Source organism: Pundamilia nyererei, unplaced genomic scaffold, assembly GCF_000239375.1.
Source record: "Pundamilia nyererei isolate P.nyererei 1_Seehausen unplaced genomic scaffold, PunNye1.0 scaffold00606, whole genome shotgun sequence".
Classification (NCBI taxonomy): domain Eukaryota; kingdom Metazoa; phylum Chordata; class Actinopteri; order Cichliformes; family Cichlidae; genus Pundamilia; species Pundamilia nyererei.
The window spans coordinates 86,761-105,119 of record NW_005188007.1 but is presented as its reverse complement, the minus strand read 5'-3'; the positions used below and the strand labels follow the sequence as shown (position 1 = coordinate 105,119).

Here is an 18,359-nt window from a genome sequence, read left to right as displayed (position 1 = left end):
GCCAAATCCCTACACTCTGAGCATCTCTGTGGGACTGAAATGCGTTCTGTGGAGGAAACAAAGAAGTCCTTTAAAAATGTTGGTATATTTGGCTGATCCCAAATGCTCCTATGCCGTTCTGCTCCTCTCATCACCCAACTAAGTGACTCACTACTCGTATGAAATAAGAAGACCATATGGCTGCGAATCTGATGATACATTTACAAAAACATCAACATAGGTTTGACCTAGGCTGCAAACCAAGTCAAGGAAACAGTCCTCTTGCCTACCAAAAATCCCAATGTACAGACATTGAAGTATAATGACCTTACCAATGGTGGAGTGGAAATGAGTCCAGCCTCTTCTCAGGAGACTAGTTCCAGAAACAAGACTGTGTATTGATGTGGTCCTACCTTTATTTTCATGGTACCTCTCAACCTCACATAAAAGTTCTGGCTTCTTCCTTTACTAACATTAATGTTAATTATTGTCTGTGTGATTTTAAAAATACTATACCATACAGTAAAATGTCCCAGAGAAATTCTGGGACTATTTAGTTTAACGTTGTAAAATGTTTTCATTCATTTATTTTGTGCACTGCACCGTTTTTGCATACATTGTGTTTTCTGTTCAAATAGTTCTGCTTTTTCAGTCTTATCGACCACTACTGCCATGTACTTTTTCAATAGTAATATTCCAAATAGAACGAAGTATTTTATTCTATTTGCATAGTACTTTTTATATTGTATATAGTATTTTATTCTAGTTTGTATAGTTATTCTATTCTACTGTTTTTTCCCCTTTTTTTCTTAATTTTTACTGCTCTTAACTTGTACTTTCTGCCATGACCAAAAGATTTCCCACATGTGGGATTAGGTTTATCTTGTCTTATGGCTCCAGTCTATAAATATAATAAATCAATACATTTTTCACATATGCATGGGAGCAATGAGCAGAATTGAAGAAGCGCTCAAACATGCAAGCACATGCGTTGCTTGAGTCTCATTGGTGCAGGCAAGCAGCAGGTTCAGCTGGCTGGGCTTAGATTCTTGCAACACTTAGTCACATGGGCTGATGATTATCTCACACAAATAGGCACACAGAGCAGGGATCTGTGTATTCTGTGATTGCACAAGCCCTTCCCCCTCCCTTTAGAGCTCTCGCCCTGTCGCTCCCTCCGTCTCTCTGCTTCCCTGCCCTTTTCTGTTGTCTCTATTTTTCTCTGTAGTGCACGCCTACACGTAAAGGCACACACTCAGCCAAAGCAAAATTGTCGGTGCGCAGCTACATTTGCGATTTAAGAGGTAGGAAAACACTGATTATTTTTCAAACTACTTCCATTTTCATGTGTTTTATTCTTTAGTCAGTGCTGGTACGCCCCTTCTACAGTACGCCTGTTTATCTCCACTGGATACCTTTGGGTATGTGTGAGGAAGAATGTCTGTGCCTTTGTCACTGCATATCACAGGCTTGTTCAGACCATTATGGACCTATATTGTGGGAAACTTTCAATGTGGAAGCTGAGGGGATTGCTGGGTGTCCTAGAAGAGCAGTTCTTATTCCAGTCATGTTTGGGCTAGACATTCCTGCTTCCTTTTATTGTTTCTTAATCCTGCCAATTTTTACTAACCCAAGCTGTAATTGCTATTTCTCTCACATATTTGTAGCACTACTCAAGTGTAATATTCTGGATATTTTTTTTACATTTTTAATTTTTTTATTCACAGATGACAAAGAGGATACAGTGTTAGGGAGTCTGCCCCTGCTCAGTTTCCAGATTGGAGGAGTAGAGCTTTCAGAAAACATCACCTGCAAATTTGCCTTTAAGGTCAGTAACTGAACATTACAAAAGGTTCATATATAATTGCTTGTTATGGAAGAAATACATTGTGTATTGAACAGCATAGATCTATTAAATGACTTTGGAATGTGCAATTGTTGCAATAAATGCATTGGTTCTTATATAATGCTTTTCCATCTTAGCAGTCAAAGCATTCGCTTCACTCTCCCATTCATACATCAGTATGTATTTTCTATGTAAGTGCTTATAGCTAGCTTTCACACTCCAACAGATTCATCCAAGAGCAACTTAGTTAGTAGGTTAGTATTCTGGTAATCGCCAATCTTCTGATTAGCAGATGACCTGCTCTACCTCCTGAGCTAAAGCCACTTCTGTAGTCTTTAGTCTGTAGCTTAGTGGAAAGCAAATATGACTTGGTTCTTCGTATTAGTGTACTTTGCCTTAACTTATACAACTGATTAATGAAGGTCTTTAGAAAGGTTCTCTTTAGCACAAGATGATTTTTATAATGAAATAGGCAGTTGTTATAATATCCCATATAGTGGGATGGTTGTTACCTGTTCTCCTGAGTGATAACAGTTCCTCACAGAACAGCTGTTTTAACCCCTGAGCTCCCTTGTGCAACAAAACGTCTCATTGAAAAAATTAGGATTTGCTAATGTTGGAACTTTGTTGTTGTTTTTTTGCCTTGGTGTAGTGAAGGATGTTGATTTGGTACTGGCTAATAAAAGTTTAATAGCCTTGGGCTGAGGCAACGTTTACATCATAGTGAAAGATTTATGTTTTATTTTCATTTAAAGAAAAGACCTGGGATTAGAACAATGGATTATTATTAAAATATATTCAGTTATTTTAAATGGTAAATGGACTGATTCTTATATAGCGCTTTTCTACTCTCCCGGAGTACTCAAAACGCTCTATACAACATGCCTCATTCACTTCTAAACACAAGTGCAAACTAATCTACATTCACATTTATTCACACTCCAATGAACGCATCGGAGGGCAACTTGGGGTTAGTATCTTGCCCAAGGATATTTGACATGTAGACTGGGGAAGCCAAGGATCAAACCACTGACCTTCTAATCAGTAGCTGATGTGCTCTACCACTTGAGTCACCACACCCCATTTTAGTCTTTAGTACATTATATTTGCCTTTTATTTTCAGCTTTTACTGCAATCACTGTTTTCTTTTTCACTTTTCAGTAGATCTAGGCTTTTCTGTCACTCTCTCTTTACTAGTGCAAACTCTGGCTCAAAGTCCAGTTTATGTACCCAGTGTGTACACACTCACAAACAAAAGCCCATGTAGGTTGTTTACTGAGTGGAGACAGACTGCTTTTTCCCCCCCTAAAGAACATGAACTGAAAAACCCTTTTTTTATTCAGTGTTGTTACAGTACTTAGTACTCTTGTCTCTTTTTCTCATAACTAAGGTATTTGGTTTTGGGTGTACAGAGACCATACAGTTACATAATAGCAGGTCCATCAGTGAGTGGTGTACTCGACCAGCTAAGTCAAACTGTGTTTTTTATGTCTTGTTAATCCTGTTGCAAAGTGTTAAAACGTTAAAACGAACACAGATAATTGCAACTCTTGTTTTCACATTTACAGAAGCATGCGGGAGGTCATTGCTGACCATTTTCAGTGTAGCAAGATTTTTTTCCTTGCTAATAACAAAAATAGATTGGTGAATATGTAATAAAATTTTTCTGTTAAGTTCAGAAAAGCGGTCATTTTGAAACCATGAACATGCACACCAAAATTTCAGGTCCTTCAGTTCATCTATCCATCCATCCATCTTCATCCGCTTTATCCGAGGCCGGGTCGTGGGGGCAGCAGCCTAAGTTCATTGTGTAGTTTTTATGATATAGCTGCATCTGGCTGGGTATGTGTTTATGTATGAGACAGATAATCAAGGCATTTCAGTTTTTTATCAGCATGGTTCAAATATCAGCTCAACTAGCAAGCTATTGAAACCGGTTTTATCAGCAGATTTACCATCTTCCTGTACAGTGGTGTGGGTTAACCTATGGTACATTTAAGGGTTTCAGTAAAGTTGACAAATGTGCAACTAAAAGTTATGTTTCATCTTAGTGTTCAAGCCAAACCAAAATTATTATATTTTAATAGAAATATTTAATCAAATGTCAAAGCACTTTATACAACTTGCCTCATTCAGCCAAGCACTTCTTTCTACTGAAGTGCTTTCTTTCTAATATTCATACATCAGAGGGTAACTTGGTATTAGTATTTTGTCCATGGATATTTGACATGCAGACTGGAGCAGCCATGGATCAAAACCACCAGCCTTTCAATTAGGAAAGGATCTGCGCTACTATCTGAGTTACAGCCACCTGAGAAGAACTCAAGGTTCTATATCATGTCAATTTCTCCTTTATGGCAAATAAGGCTGGCTTGTCAGATTTATTCACAATATCAGCTATTGTGCTAGATTTATCTGAAAGTCTTATGCTGTGGGACTGCATATGACTGACACTTTCTTTTTACTATTCTTAAAGTTAAAATAAGGATGCAGAAATAGGATTGGGTTTTAAAAAACGATTTTCCCAAGTCAAATTAATTTTATCTTAAATAAAGCAATATCGATTCATTAAATCTCAAATCGATTTTTTTAAATGTAAATGGACTTTGCCAGAAATGCCAGAATCTCAGGTTAAAGCCCACAAAACTATTTTAATGACCACTAAACAGCTAAAACAGTAAATGAGAGCAGTTACACGGATTCAGCACAAAGATGTAAACACAGAGCATTGTTCACCCGATGGCACATACGCAGGCATGCCATCTGAGCTGAAAGCCAACATCTAACAGATTCTAAAGATGCAGGTTTCATCCCCAAAGTTCACTGAATCAGCAGCAAAAGAAGATCCAAATTATGCTTCACGTTTGATAAAAATTGTCATGAATTCCCTCCACCACAATAAAAATCACACTTCCTGCACAGCTCTCTCTCTCTCTCTCTCTCTCAGTGTACTCTGCGCATCTGCATGCATCTATCCATCCACCCATTTTCTTACATTTATCTGAGTCACAGGGGCAGTTGTCACAGCAAGGATACCCAGATCTCTCTCTTGCCACCTCCTCCACCTTATCTGGGGAAACATGAGGTGTTCCTGGGCCAGCTGATTTGTCCAGTGTAGTGGGTCTGCCCCAAGGCCTCCTCCCAATGGCACATGCCTCAAACACCTCACCTTGTCAGATGCCCAAATCACTGAACCACTTTGGCCCCAGTCCATCTGACAATCTCATGCCTCATGAGCAAGACTCTGATATACTTAAACTCCTCCACTGGGGCAGTCACTTCTCCCTGACCTGAAGTAGAGACTCCACCCTTTTCTGGCTGAGGACCATAGCTTCCGACTTGGATGTTCTCATTCTTATATCTGCTGTTTCACACTCAGCTAAGAACCACTCCAGTGTGAGCTAAAGGCCACTGCCTGATAAGACCAACAGAACCATGCAGAATAATCTGAAAAAATAAGAGATGCAATTCTATGGCCACTAAAATGGTAGCCTTTTGCCACCTGGCTATGAGTAGAAATTCTATCCATAAAAACACAGAGCAAAATTGGTCACAAAGGGAAGCCCAGGCAGAGTCCAACCCGCACTGGGAATGAGTCTGATTTTCTAGTTCAAAGGTGGGGCCCAGTAACCCTACTCCAGAATACACTTGCTTTTTTCTCTCACAAAGGGGTTGACTGAATTACTCTTTGTCTAGCCACTCTTCCAGGACCAGTTTGCTTTGGGAGACCCTGTCAGGGGGCAACTGTGATGAATGTACAGTAAATGTCCTGGTGGTGCGGGACCCAAATGCAGGACTTAAACGAAACAGGATAAACTCAAAGAAGCAGCTATATTGCTGTGAAAAAATCCAAATGAAACATAGAAGTGAAATAAAAACTAAATCTGAAAAATAGAACTTAGACTAGGAACAAACTCAGAAATAACCTGGAGGACAGGAAACATACACAGGAACATGGGATGATGTGTCAACAGGCAAATGAAAACAAGACTAAATATACAGAGGATAACAAGGGAATGAGAAACAGGAGGGAAACACAGCTGGAGCTAATCTGTCATAACAAGACAGAGAGGAAGCAAAAATGAGTAAACTAAAAATAGGGCAAGGGACTATCAAAGTAAAATAGGAAACATGAGTCACACACTGAGACACAGGACTTGATACTAGGACCAGGGAAGAATAAGATCAGATAAACCTTTATTAGTCCCACACGTGGGAAATTTTTTGGTCACAGCAGAAATGTTAAGAGCAGTAAAAATTAAGAAAAAAAGAAAAAAACCGAGTAGAATAAGAATAACTTTCACCCTGCCTCCCACATTAGGGAGGCAGGGTGAAAGTTATGATTGTGTTTTGGATGTGCGTGTGGGTCTGTCTGCCGCAGTCTCCCACTGAAGGAGCTGCTCAGTGCTGTCACAGTCTCCTGCATGGGGTGGGAGATGTTGTCCAACAGGGATGACAGCTTAGCCACCATTCTCCTGTCACTCAACACCTCCACTGGGTCCAGAGGGCAGAACAGAGCTGGCCCTGTGGATCACCCTGTTCAGTCTCTTCACGTCCCCAGCAGAGATGCTCCCGCCTCAGCAGACCACACCGTAAAAGATGGCTGAGGCCACCACAGAGTCATAGAAGGTCTTCAGGAGTGGGCCCTTCACGCCAAAAGACCTGAGTCTCCACAGCAGGTACAGCCTGCTCTGCCCTTTCCTGTAGAGGGCGTCTGAATTATGAGTCAGTCCAGTTTATTGTTCAGATGAACACCAAGGTACCTGTAGCTGTCCACAGTCTCAATGTCCATACCTTGGATGTTCAGTGGTTGCAGTGGAGAATGCTTGTGCCTGCGGAAGTCTACCATCAACTCCTTGGTTTTACTGGCGTTGATCTGGAGGTAGTTCAGCTGGCACCAGTCCACAAAGTCTTGTGTCAATTCTCTGTACTCCTTGTCATCCCCTATCAGTGATGAGGCCAACTATTGCAGAGTCATCAGAGAACTTCTGCAGGAAGCACTGGGTGGAGTTGTGGGAGAAGTCTGCAGTGTAGATGGTGAAGAGGAACGGAGCCAGAACCGTTCCCTGTTGGGCCCCCGTACTGCAGACAACCCTGTCCGACACACAGCCCTGAGTTCTCACATACCCCCTTGAGGTCCACACCAAGAAAAAAATGCAATGGAAATTTTTTTTGTTTGCATTTCTTAATGACTTGGGTGAATAATAACCACAATCAATATTTTTTTTCAAAATAAAAAAATTTAAATTAGTTTTCAAATTATTGATCTCTATCAAATGGTTGAGATTTCACTTAATGGTAAAAGTATGAAATGAAATAATGCAAATACAAGTACAGTAGATAATACAGTTGAAAAAATCTAATAAAGGGCCAAATTATAATTAAATTACTGACAAAAACTATCCAGGGCATTTGATACAGTTTATTTCTAGTAGCATGCCAGTGAATATTGCTGTATTCATTTCATCAAAGGAAAGTATTATATCAAACAACAAAATACATATTTTTGTAATCTGCAAACGTGAAAAATGTGCAATAGCACAAAATACTCACATTCAGGCCACTTCTAAATGAATGCTACTATGCAAAATCTTTTTTTTTTTATAAAAATAAAATAAAAACAGTGCAAATCGAGCACATCTGCTTGTGGTTTTGGTCGTTGGGGTTTTAGGGTGTAGCATTTATTCTGTGGTCTTGAAGAGCTGGATCATGGTTGTCTAACTCTAGATGCTGGCTTGTTAACTTGGTTCAGACACAGCCAGGTGGAAACCTTTTGAGAGTTGCGGTTTCTGATCCAGTAGAGCACAGTCCCTCTTGTAGACCAGGTATTCAAGTTAAGGATGTATCCGAACCGTGGAATTTGCCATCTCCTTAACTTGTTAATTATATCTTATTCTGTGACTTAACTTTCTGTTCATTTTAATCTTTTTGTACAGCGCTTTGTGACGGCCTGTCCATGAAAAGCACTTAATAAAATAAACTTTACTTACTTACTTACTATAACTTACTATAACTATAACTTGTCTTATACAGGTGTAATAGCATATCAGAAAGCTTAATTCCCCCCATATGTTAATTATATACAGGGATGAGTGATGGGCATGGGATGGTGATCTTTGCATTGGTCTCTTTGCTCTACCGTTTGACCGATGAAAAAACCATGAACCCACAGGCATTGTTTAGGAGGTTGACACATTTGGTGTCAAACCATTATATTGCAATCAGACCTTCATTAGAGCCTGTAGGTTCTGAGCTGAGGTTCTTTAATGGGTTTGCCTAGTGTTTTTTGTTTTTTTACAACTTTGGCCCCTTAGAGATAGCTTCTGTTTGTTTTTCACTGAGGGGAACATTGAAGAATGTAGACCCCCCTTGATACAGCAGCATGTCGTGGATGATGCCAGATAAACTTGCTTGGCAGAACAATTTAAAGCCCCACTCATCTGGTTTGTTTGCAATATAGTGGTGGAGAGTGCCAGCCCTTGTGGCTTCATATGAAACCATGACCTCAAACACACTGTGGTTGAAGGTGGATGGTATCATTAGTATCATGCCACAGAACCATGCGATTTTTAGCCATATAATTGTTTATAGTCCATATAGCACTTGTTAAACATGAAATAAAATTTTTGACAACTTAGTAATATTAATTTACCAGCTACTGTAATTTGGTTAAAAGGAAATCAGTTTTGATATTTCTGATTTCCACATGTTATTCTTGATTTTTACAATAATTGTTAATATTAACTCAGAAAGTTACAAAAATGACTTACTGAGGAAATTCACCATATTCTTGCTGTGCAAACACTTAATGTGATTTATCAATAGCAACGGATAAACACAATGGGTCTACTGGTCTGAATTTATGTCAAAAAATCAATTTAAATAACATTTAGGTTATATCAGCAGTAGCACCATAAAGTGACAAATCAACCGTTTGGTTGACCACCTTTTAAAAAAATTATTAAACATTTATTTTCACTTTTTTAATGGTGTCAAGTGACATACATCTGTTTAGTAAGTCATCTAACATTATCATATATCAAAAGATTATATCATCCTACCTTAGTTTCATCAAAAACACTCAAAATATGTTGGATGGTTTTTTGTTTCTGACTTCCTGGTTGGGAGAGGTATAAGAAGAGCCAACAGTTTAACAGTTTCCATTCACAGTGCCTTCTGGTGGATTTTTTTTTTTTTTTTTGGCATTACAGATGTAAAACTATTGGTAGAAAATACTCAATAAGGAAGGTCAATTTCAGTGAAAGCCTCAGTTAGATATAGGGCCTGAAAATGTGCTCTACCATATCGTTGAGCAGAACGCTAAAGGGATACTGTGGTCGGTCAATGAGGTAGTCCAGTATCCATGTTGTAAGGTGATGGTCCACTCCTGAGTTCTCCAGCTTGTCCTTCGGGACCATGGGCAGAATGCTGTTAAAAGCACTGGAGAAATCAAAGAACATGATTCTCACAGTGCTCCCAGCGGGCTCTAAGTGAGAGAGGGAACAATGTAGGTGATGAATGAAAGCATCATCCACTCCAGTGCCAGGCTGGAAAGCGAACTGAAGTGGGTCCAGTGATGAGCTCACCAGGGCCAGAAGCTGTAACAGGACCAGCTGCTTCAGGGTCTTCAAGAGGTGGAATGTCAGAGCCACCGGCCTGTAGCTGTTGAGGTCCTTGGGGCGTGAGGTCTTTGGCACTGGTACAACACAGGAGGTTTTCCAGAGCCGTGGGACTCTCCCCAGCCTCAGCCTCCGGTTGAAGAGGTGCTCCATCACCCCACACAGTTGTCTGCGCAGGACCTGAGGACCCTTGAGCTGATGCCATCTGGACCCGCTGCCTTCTTGGCTTTAATCCTCCTCAGTTCCCTCCTAACCTGGGTAGTTGAGAGAGACAGGCAGGAACCTTGTGCAGGATTGCAGGATGTGTACTGGGTGCTGTGGTTGGGGATGGGGATGGGGAGTAGTGACCGTGGTGAGTGGAGAAGGTGTGAAGTGGCTGAGGTTTCAGAGGTGGAACAGCAGCAGTGGGGGTGGGTGAGTCTGCAGCCGATGTTGGAGACTGCATCCTGGATGAATCAAACCTGTTAAAGAAAAGAGTCAGTTCATTTGTCCGCCTCACATCCCCCACAGGCAGAGAGTTTTGATCTTTGTGGCCCGAGATGGTTCTAAGACCTCTCCAGACTTTACTGACATTATTCTGCTGAAGCTGGTTCTCCATCTTCAACAGACTTAAGAACATAGCTGACTGGGGAAAACGAAAGAAAACACAGAAAACAGATACTGGAGATAAACGAACATGAAGACAAGCGAGACTAGATATGAAACGTAGGATACAGGGGAAGCACAGTAACAGAAACGTAGGGATTAGAATCTATCAATATAATCTGAGCAGAATAATTAAACAACTAGAAATCCAAATGATTAAAGTAGAAACCTAAACAATACCAGTAAAAGCCTAAGGAACAGAAACACTGGATCATAGACCCAGTACCATGACAGTAAAGGACTGTGTTGGACTGGTCCACAGTGGCTGTGGTGTTCATAGTCAGTGTGAGGTTATATCAAGTGTCGCTCAGATGTATTCAAATTTAAACTGAACATGCTTAGATTTATTCACAGAATTCAATACTGTTTATTCTGCCTAGTAAAAACACAGTATAAACAGTATATTGTAAGTGTAGGGAATGGAATTGAGCTAAGCTGCTTTTATCTTATTGAATTCAGTTCCACTAAGAGCAGTAAACCTTTATGTAGTTTCATGATCACAGTTGATCCATTGATCATAGGCTGTGAACAAAAGAAAATCCATTTGAACTCACAAAAGAAATTATTTTTATTTGTGATCATTTCACCATACTGTGTCACTACAACCAAACTGAAGATTTTCCCTCCCACTAAAACCACTTTATTACCCTAACATATTAAGTTTCCTGTTCAGGTGTGGGGGCAAAGTAAAAAGAAAAGTTTGTATTCCCATGGACTAATTAGGGATGGATATCGAAACCCGGTTCTTGTTGAGAACCGGTTCCCACTGTTTCAATTCCTTGGAATCGTTTGCCATTTTTGCAAAGGATTCCCTTATCGATTCCAGTCGCCCCGAATGACGTCACCACGTTGTGGCGCTTCATTTACCTGGCAGGAAACACGGCGCCTAAGCGGCTCAAACGCTCAAAAGTTTGGTTATACTTTACGAGAACGAATGACAACAGGGCAACTTGCAATACTTGCAAAGTAGATATTTCATTTAAGGGAGGAAACACTACGAATATGCAAAAGCATTTGCTCACAAAACACGCGATGACCTTAAATGAATGTCGTGTTTTTAATTCCGCTCCGGACTCGTGAATCTCAACCGAGCAGCAGCGGTAACGTTTGCACGTCCTCTCGTGTTAATGCGGCAGGTAAATAATCAACTAACAGTGCATATTATGTTAGCGCGATCTGCCTTCTTACAAACCCTGCCATTACTGTGCATTTAGGTGACCATGATGAGACAGACAGAGTCCGGCTGGCTCAGATGCTGGCAGTTCTCGCTGCAGTCTACCTGGTAGCGTCTCCTTTCAGGCCAGGATAGACGAATGTCACCGAGCAGTGACTAAGTTTGTGGTCAAAGGTTTGCACCCATTTGCTACAGCAGATGCTCCCGATTTCACTTTGGTAAGTGAATGTGTTTAATTGTAGGCAGGGACATTACTGTATATTCTTGTGTAATTGCTACAGAATAATTTATGTTACACTTTGTTATTGCTACAGGAGAATATTTATTTTATTATTTTACATTTACATTTTTTTTCCTGGGGACCCTGTGACACCCCATTGAAGAGCCGTAGGCTGGATCTCTTAAGATCTCACTGTTGGGTTTGTAAGGCCATGTTACTCCTAAATTTCTATCTTGTTCAAAGAGAAGATATAAAACAAAGTTCTAAGCTAATCGACTTTAGTGTTCTCCTTTTTTAAAAATAAGAATCGATAAGAGAATCGATAAAGAATCGAATCGTTAAACAGAATCGAAAATGGAATCGGAATCATTAAAATCTTATCAATACCCATCCCTAAGACTAATACAGCATTAGGTTTATTTAGCTGTAGTTTTACTTTTACTGGAGTCTTTTTTCACGCAAGTATCTGTGCTTCATCTTAAGTAAATAATTTCTGTACTTTTGGTACCCCTATCTTTAGGATTTGACAAAATAACTGTATCTAATATTCAATTCCTTTTCATGTAACATGAGTACACTTTCTGTTTCCGAATATTAGCTCTATTGCTACCCTGTCCAATATTCTCCTGCCCTTCTGATTTGTGGTGAAGTGCTACTATACTAGTATTAGTAATTGTAGTCAGAAGAGATTTGTATATTTCTTGTGAGCATTAGCTTACTTTGTCTCACTCTTGTCAATATATAAATTCCTGCGCTCTCTCATAGTACAAGGGGTGGCTGTAGAGCAGGTCATCTACTGATCAGAAGGTTGGTGGTTCAATTCCTGGCTTCTCCTAGTCTGCATGCCAAATATCCTTGGGCAAGATACTAACCCCAAATTGCTCCCCGATGCATCCGTCGGAGTATGAATGTGTGTGTGAATGTCAGTTAGAAAGCACTTAGAAAATGTGCTGGTGTGAATGGGTGAAAGCACAAGTTGTGTAAAGTGCTTTGAGTGTTCAGAAGAGTAGAAAAGCACTATATAGAAACTAGTCCATTTACCATATTCCAGGAGCCTGCGTTTCATTTCAGCTGTGTTGTTGTGTATTGTAGACTATACTATTTTTACTGTTTATCATGCTACTGTAACAGAAAAATGTCCCTTGTTGGATCAGTAAAATATTTATTTAATGTGGATAGCATTCATTTGAATAACACTGACTACAATGAAAATTTAGCTGTAACCACAAAAAAGAAAGTTATTTTACTGCTTTTATAGGAGCTCAAACCCAACCCAAGGACGTACCAGGCTTAGAGCTGCACTGTGGTTTTAGTGTTTTTCAGAGTGTTCAGTGGTTAGGAATTTTTTTTCTGTTTATTGAGCTTCATTTATGCAAGTAATGTACTTAGGTCAAAGGTGAAGGGCACAGAAATATTTTATAGATGCATTAACATTTTGTTATATAAAATACAAAAACAATTGCATCCATAAGTATTTGACCTGATTTTGCCTCTTATTAAAACGTGCTGAAGTTTAATTACATTTTTTGTTTAATTCAGGTTCTTTTTTTTTCTACTTTTGAAGAGGTTTTATGTAGTGTGCTATTGTCTGCTTCATCTCTAGTTCACTGAAGCATATTATTGCCACCTTAGTATTTTCTTTATTGGCTTTGTTTTTCCTTTGTTTCTTCTCTATTTGTTCTTCCTTTCTTCCGTCTTTAATTGTTTCTCATCTTTTGTTTATTTTTTAGTCTTAAGTTTCCAGTGAGGAAACGTGAAACTGGAAACCTTACTATGTTTTTGCTCTATTGTCATTCCATTTCTTATATTATCTTTTTAGCCTTTTCTTTTTTAATTTATTTAATTTTTTTCTGCTTCCCAATCTAATGCCTTTGCCTAAATGCATTTTCATTTTGTGTTAGTTTTGGTATTAAGTATAATAGCAAATAGTATACAGTAGATTTAAAAAGTATATTTGTATAATTGTAAGTAATACGTTCATGATTTAAGAAAGGAGCAAAGAATGGAGGGATCAGTAACTTGTTCTCCTTCTTTCATTTTCTGCTCTAGAAAGAAAGAACGGACAACAAAGAAGGGTTATACATACACGTACATGCACACACATGCTCTGCCCCAACCTCTGTTGCTAGGTTACTGCTGCGTCTTAATATTCAGCCATTTCACACAGTTGCATCACCCTCTGTGAGTGCTGGAGGTGGAGTCTCATGATGTTCCACCGTGGAAGGAAATGACTCTTGTTTATGAGTGACATCATGTCCTCTATCCACATTAGAGGACATCTTCTCTACACACACACACACACACACACACACACACACACACAGAGAGAGACATTGGTCACATTGTGTTTTCAGAGGCAGTATGCTTTAAAATTAGAACCGCAAATGAAAAGGAGTTATGAAAAATGTGTCCAAACTAAATCTACATCCCAGAATTTAAATCGGACTGACAGATATGAGTTTCTTGAAATATGAAGAATTACCTGTGTAGCCAAAATGGATTGATTATGTCATTATTTGAAATAACTACAGTACTAGATAAAGCAATTATTAATATTTGGTAGATATTTAAAGCATTGTGATCCATAGTGCACAGTGTGTTGAAGCTAGAGTATAGTGCAGCATTTTATAAAGAGCAGTGACTGGTGGCTTTTGTCACAGCTAATCTTTTCCTCCCCTCTGTGTTTTTTTCCTCCCACTTTCATCTACACACATGAGGGCTTTGTCTTTTTGTTTTATTTGGAAACGCAGTTGGTAACAACATTAATATCCCAAAAGTTGTTTCTGTTCATCTGGACGTAGCGTTTTCAGTGGGAGAAACATTTTGTCACTCATCCAAGTAACTGCAGGTTTCCAAAATTATAAACAGTACATTTGCATAATGACTGAAACCAGCCCACTGAATGATTCATGGTCTGGTAGGTCAGTTCTTGATCATTATTATGCAAATTGGCATGACCATTGATCAACAACAACTGATCAATGGCCATGAGTACCATTCGCAGAGAGTTGGGGAATGGGTGCAAACACAGCATTGTAAGATAGTGAACAATACAGCATTAATATTTTATGTCTTACTCTGATTTAGAACTTCCCTGCCTGCAAGGAATGCACTATTATCTCTGTTGCACTGAACTGCATGCCATTTTTTCAGTTATTGTGTGTGAATGTGTGTATGAATGGGTGGATGACTGGATATGCAAAGCGCTTTGGGGTCCTTAGGGACTAATAAAGCGCTATATAAATACAGGCCATTTACCATTTATTATCTGCATGTCATCTCTATTCTTCATCCTGGTTTAGTTCAAAAAGTTTCACTTTCACCTCAAGAGAACATGTAAGGATTCTGGCATGCTACTTAGCAAAGCTAATCAGAAACTATACCCAGGATAATACTGAGCTATTAGCACTTTGGACTAGTTTGCATTCTAATTTTATTATTAAACAAAACCACACTCTGGGAATATGATGGCACCACTCACCCACGAGCGTTTCAGAATAAAAAAGAAAAAAAACCCTTTATTTTATTTTATTTTATAATTTTTATAAAGCCAGCTACCAATACTAATGCGCTTTTATTATTAAATATATTATTACATTTATAGAAAAATAATAAGTGTCAAAATTACTGCCTGCAGGATAGTAGTTTGTGTCACAATCTGGTTGTAGGAACTCAGGTGTTAGATGTCTCCAAAAAAGTTTATTTACAGCACCAGTGCACAGTATATCCAGTGAAGGGAATCCAAAACTCCAGGGAATCACAGAGTAGCTCTCTCACACTCACACACGTTCACACGGCAGGGAGGTCACAGGTCCGGGGAGGAAGGTCTGAAAGCAGGAGAGAAGGAAAGAGAAGAAACTAATCACGAATCTCAAATTACTAAGCACAAGTTCACAGGAGCTGCGAGAAACACTAACATCAGTAGTACAATCATCCAGTGACAAGAGGAATTGTGTTCCAGCCTCAAATAGTGCTCCCGGTGATGACAGGTGATTGTTGTCAGGTGTGTGGGTCAAGGGCGGGAGCCCACAGTGAGCTCCGCCCAGGCAGAGAGGGAGAGAGAGAGAGAGAACCAAAACAGCACATGTAGCTTTGTGGGGCCGGCCGGGCAGGCACGGAGACCATGACAGTTTGAGACTGAGTTGAATGTGTTGCATCTCTTTGTTTCACTCTGCAGGTGTGGAAGGAAGAGGAGAAAAGTGAAAAAGGCAATTTAAAGCGTTTATTTGATTTTGCATTCAGGTGGAGCATGTCGGGACCAGGACATACTATTTCAGCACAGACAGCTATGCAGAACAGGAAGAGTGGATCAGAGCCCTGAGTGATGCTGCTGAGGTCACTAGTCAACCAAGAAACAGGTTTACACACACACATGCATGGAGCTATAAAGAGATTGAAAATGTGACATCATTTTGGGGTAAAACCGCAAAGGCAAGCGGTACTAGCGCACGCAGGCTTTCACGTGAAAACAGTTACACAGCCATAAAAAGAAACACAAAGAATGGCAAGAAGCTGTTGTAGTATAAACTGCAATATCCGGTCGCATAACACTCATGGGAAGCGTCGTGGAAGAGAAATTGTTTAAGCCATGTTTCTGAAGTAACAAAGAGCCGACGGATGGCCTGGATTGCAGCCATTCGAAGACCAACTATACAATACAATACAATACAATTTTATTTATATAGCACATTTAAAAACCCGAAGGCACACCAAAGTGCTTCACAGTAATATGAAGAGTCAACTATAACGTCCCAGAACACTCCAGCTCACATGTTAGTCTGCTCCAAGCATTTCCACAAAGGTAAGTCTTCTGTTGTAGTTATTACGTAATTTATCATAACATAATTATTGATGTAGGTTACAATCAAGTCTTATATTGATTTGAATTGAATTCATTGCGCTATGCTGCTTTGTTCACTGTGGCTTTGCGGGCTATTATTTCTTGTGTTTTGTAAGAAAACCAGCCTACAAAATGCTGGAATGTGATCCAGACTGGGCCCCTCTATCAACCTGGGTCAGACTGAGTTTAAAGCTGCTACCACAGCGAGATTTGAGAGAGAGAGAGCGATATCAAAACAGCCACGAAAAGTCCTGCATATATGTGCCCAAGTGTTGTATTGAAACAATCAATTGATGAATAACTGTTTTCCAGTATGTTGTTTTGCAATGGCTTATTTTTGTTGCATTGTTGATTTGTTTTTCACCGAAGCAGCTAATAAAGCGTGATGGAATACAATTTTGCCTCTTTCTTGTAAGATTCTATAATAGAACGAAACAATAATGCCAGTTACAAATAAAGACTATAATTGAATGAATTACAAAACACTAATTTTATTTCTAATAGATCTGAGAATGTTGTGTAACACTACAACCAGAAACAGGAGATAAAGGGGGAAAAATTAACAACAGCTGTGAAATGGAATAGTCCAAATCACCAAAGTGAGTGAGTAAGTAAGTGAGTGTATGCACTCACACTTAGGACCATATAATAATAAATATTTGCGTGATGAAATTTGGGCAGCACGCTAACGTCCTTACTCCACTCTGTATGCTTGTATGGGTCTTACCCTTTCACTCCTTTGATTTTTTTCCTCGTACATTTTTTTGCCTTTTCGTCACGTCTGTCTTTGTACGGAGCTGCCGTGTTCTCCTTCGTTTTGTACATAACAGTTTTTGGGGCAAATAAAATGCAAGTAGGGATTAAAACCGCAGAAATAACGATTACCTGTGCTGGAAATGCTAGCGCTTGATGCAGTGTTTTGATTTTGTTGCCACTCGTACCCACAATGCAATGTGCGAAAGTCACGTGGTCTGTCAATCTCTATACATGGCACTTGAAAATATGTATATATTCAGCCATAGTCTATTGGGCCAATTCATTTGAACCTATCCAGATTTCCAGTCAGATTGGTGTGAATGCAAGCCAGGCAAGAGATAAATGGAAAATTTGGATCATGTTGTTATTTTGCATGAAAAGAGCAGAAATGTACAAAAGGTCAACTTATCCCCAAGGCCATAGTCAGGGCATAATTGTAACCACATAGCAGATCCATTTTTATCAGCAAATACAGACTCCTTTCCTAAAACCAGTGAATTGACAACTTGGTTATTGATCTCTTGGTTATTGGTTATTGATCTCTATCAGTCCTAACTACAGTACACAGTACAAGAGCCAAGGCTGTGAATTACTACAGAATAAATAGTGACAGTGGCAGAGTTGAGTGGCACAATTTGACATGAAATGAAAAGAATATTTTAATGATGCAACTTAGCAGGTGAATAGACTTATGTGGCTCAGAAAATGAATGTTTTTGATCATATATTACAAGATCTGAGTGAGTATTTGTTCTGTGTCTGTTAGCTTGCCATCACCAGTGTGTGAATGTGTGCATGAATGGGCGGATGACTGGATGTGCAAAGCGCTTTGGGGTCCTTAAAGCGCTATACAAATACAGGCCATTTACCATTTCACAATTTAGAAATGTTGATGTCACAGATCACTTTCATATTTTAAAGATTGATCCAGCCATCCATTCTCTCCCCCTTATCAGGGTCACGGAGAGAGGCAGGGTACATCCTGGACAGATTAACAGCTTAATGCTAATACTGATTAAATGCAGAGGTGTATAAACACATAGTGAGTGGAACAGGTGACTGAAGAAGAAATACTCATAATAGAAATCCCCCAGTAGCCTACACCTATTGCAGTGTAACGCAGGAGAGGAGGATTCAGGGTCACCTGATCCAGCCCTAACTATATGCTTTAGCAAAAAGGAAAGTTTGAAGCCTAATCTTAAAAATAGAGATAGTGTCTGTCTCCTGAATCCAAACTGGAAGCTGGTTCCACAGAAGAGGGGCCTGAAAACTGAAGGCTCT

General features: G+C 39.5%; 1 protein-coding gene across 6 annotated transcripts in view; it reads left to right on the top strand.

Annotated features, from left to right (window-relative positions):
* Positions 1 to 1,121: 1,121 nt before the first annotated feature.
* The window catches only part of plekha6 (pleckstrin homology domain containing, family A member 6), a 57,979-nt gene continuing 40,741 nt past the window's right edge, over positions 1,122 to 18,359 (top strand). For 5 of the 6 annotated variants that reach the window (XM_013907911.1, XM_013907910.1, XM_013907908.1 and 2 more), the window contains exons 1-3: positions 1,122 to 1,283; positions 1,707 to 1,807; positions 15,726 to 15,818. In XM_013907911.1, the coding sequence (XP_013763365.1) occupies positions 15,808 to 15,818 (11 nt within the window). In that variant the 5' untranslated portion in view covers positions 1,122 to 1,283; positions 1,707 to 1,807; positions 15,726 to 15,807. The remainder of the gene's footprint in view (positions 1,284 to 1,706; positions 1,808 to 15,725; positions 15,819 to 18,359) is intronic. The other variant, XM_013907909.1, reaches the window with a different exon arrangement.